We start from the raw sequence: 1,949 nt of genomic DNA, 5'->3' as shown, positions 1-1,949 counted from the left end.
GAGCATAACATTCATGCGACTTTGAACCAGTTAAAAGCGTTCCGCGAAACACGGAGTGAATGGTTCACTCGAGCTGGAGACTCCCTGGCGGTCCAGATTGGGCGATGGTAAGGTAGAGAGCTGCCATCGGGTTTAATTCTGTGGAGTCCTTTCAGGCCGCCCCGACCAGTTTCAACCCTTTTAGCATGTTTTATTAGAATGAATGAGTGTCCTCATCAGACGACGCTCGAACGGGCATTGGACCGCGTTGAAGTCGACATAGATCGCTATGATGGTCTTTCTCTTACTCAAGTTATCACCGCTATGGCAAAGTTTAATCTCATCAACAGAGCAGTACTAGAGGACATCGAACGAAACTTCAAGTCGGGGCGAGTGAAGTTCTCGCGCTCACAACTACGAGCGGTCAAGAGAGCGTACGACGATATCGGGCGTGACAAAGCATGCATGATGATTTCCCAGTTTCTGTAAGGGTTTCTGCTAGTCGTGAAGAGATGCGTTGGAAGTTCATCATCGTGTTACTTCAAGTAAAGGCCCGTACCTGAGGGCATTGAGACGTCTTGTCACTGACACGATAATACACTTGCCGTTGGTGCCGTTCGGCGAGACATGTAGGTGTAAATGGATATGTTTTGTATGAAATGAATGAAGTCTCAGTATTACGCAACGAACACTTCATCAATGAAAAATATTATCATTGGCCCTTTAAGATTGATCCATTGGACCACACATGGGTGGTTACACCCAAGAAAAGAGACGCAGAGAAATTTTCAACCCGGCACTTCACAAGAATAGCTGAATATGTGTCTGTGCCGAGTTGGATTTGAGCGCCTCGAATCAAATAACGAATGAGAAGCTGCTCTCCTAAAGAGACTTAAACATCAACGTCAAAGAGCTCAATCTTTTCTAGAGCAGAATTCTTGATCAACTTCACGTCGACACCAGAGATCTCTACCTTTAATGATCGGGGAGACCCTTCGCGAATCGTAAACCATCCCAAGTCCGGCTTGATAGGGGCTCTGTTACCAAACTGGGGACAGCGGCGGCGGAATTCATTCAGCATATTCCTGTAAACGGAAGTATTGTCGATATAATCTTTCAAGATCAGATCACTTGGCTCATCGTCGGACTCCAACTTGAATATGTGGTTATACGGAGTACTGCTCTGCCCACACTTGAAAAGGATCCCGATGGTCTCCGCGTCGGAGTTCACCGTGACCTTCATATATAGGTTGGAGGGTTGTCCATATCTAGCAGTGTATTCACCGTCGTAGGGCTTCAGTGTGACCCCAATCATACCAAGCTCAATGAGACGACAAACAGCAGCAGGGAGACAGAAGAGTCCGATCACGAGAGAAGTCTTGGAGGCCATATCAACACGCTAAGCCTGATTCCTAACATGTCTTTGCCCGATAACGTAGCACGATACATTCGACTAGTACACAAGGGTGTTGTGTCGGTCGTCGTGAATGCAGTCGTTCCGGACTGCATTCACACTGAAAAGATACGGAGTTGCGTGCACTCACGTGCATACATCCACGAATTCTATGCTGATACCTGGCCGCTCTTATCACAAAAGTTCTGTACGGCACATACGCGCATCGGCTTGGGACTATACGTCACGTATGTCCACGTACGTACCGTATCCACGTATGATACGTGGATCCTGATGCAAGAGTCAGATTCAGAGATTCAGAGAAAAATCAGCCAATAATTCCGATGCGTGAGTAAAATCGACACAGAAAATCGACGAGAAAAATCAAGATGCAGCGTCATACCTCCTCAAGTTGCTAGCACATCGGCATCAACTCTAACGAAGCACGCGACGACGTTGGACTTTCAACTTGCACACACATGTGAGGTTATACTATCCGCTATGATCCGTACGTGAATGCCACTCGAACCGCATGCAGCGTCGCCATATGGCGCATTATGACGCGTGATAGTGCGTT

At 47.3% G+C, this 1,949-nt stretch overlaps 1 protein-coding gene across 1 annotated transcript; it reads right to left on the bottom strand.

The window, feature by feature from the left end:
- Positions 1 to 871: 871 nt before the first annotated feature.
- Positions 872 to 1,369, bottom strand: Pmar_PMAR023349 (hypothetical protein; the record flags this gene model as incomplete). The annotated part of the gene is made up of 1 exon (XM_002783183.1): positions 872 to 1,369. One exon carries the CDS (start codon positions 1,367 to 1,369, stop codon positions 872 to 874), a length of 498 nt encoding a protein of 165 aa, XP_002783229.1.
- Between the last annotated feature and the right edge of the window lie 580 nt (positions 1,370 to 1,949).

Source organism: Perkinsus marinus (assembly GCF_000006405.1).
Source record: "Perkinsus marinus ATCC 50983 genomic scaffold scf_1104296937140, whole genome shotgun sequence".
Lineage (NCBI taxonomy): Eukaryota > Perkinsozoa > Perkinsida > Perkinsidae > Perkinsus > Perkinsus marinus.
Note: the sequence above shows the minus strand (reverse complement) of the source record. Positions and strands in the feature narration are given on the sequence as shown.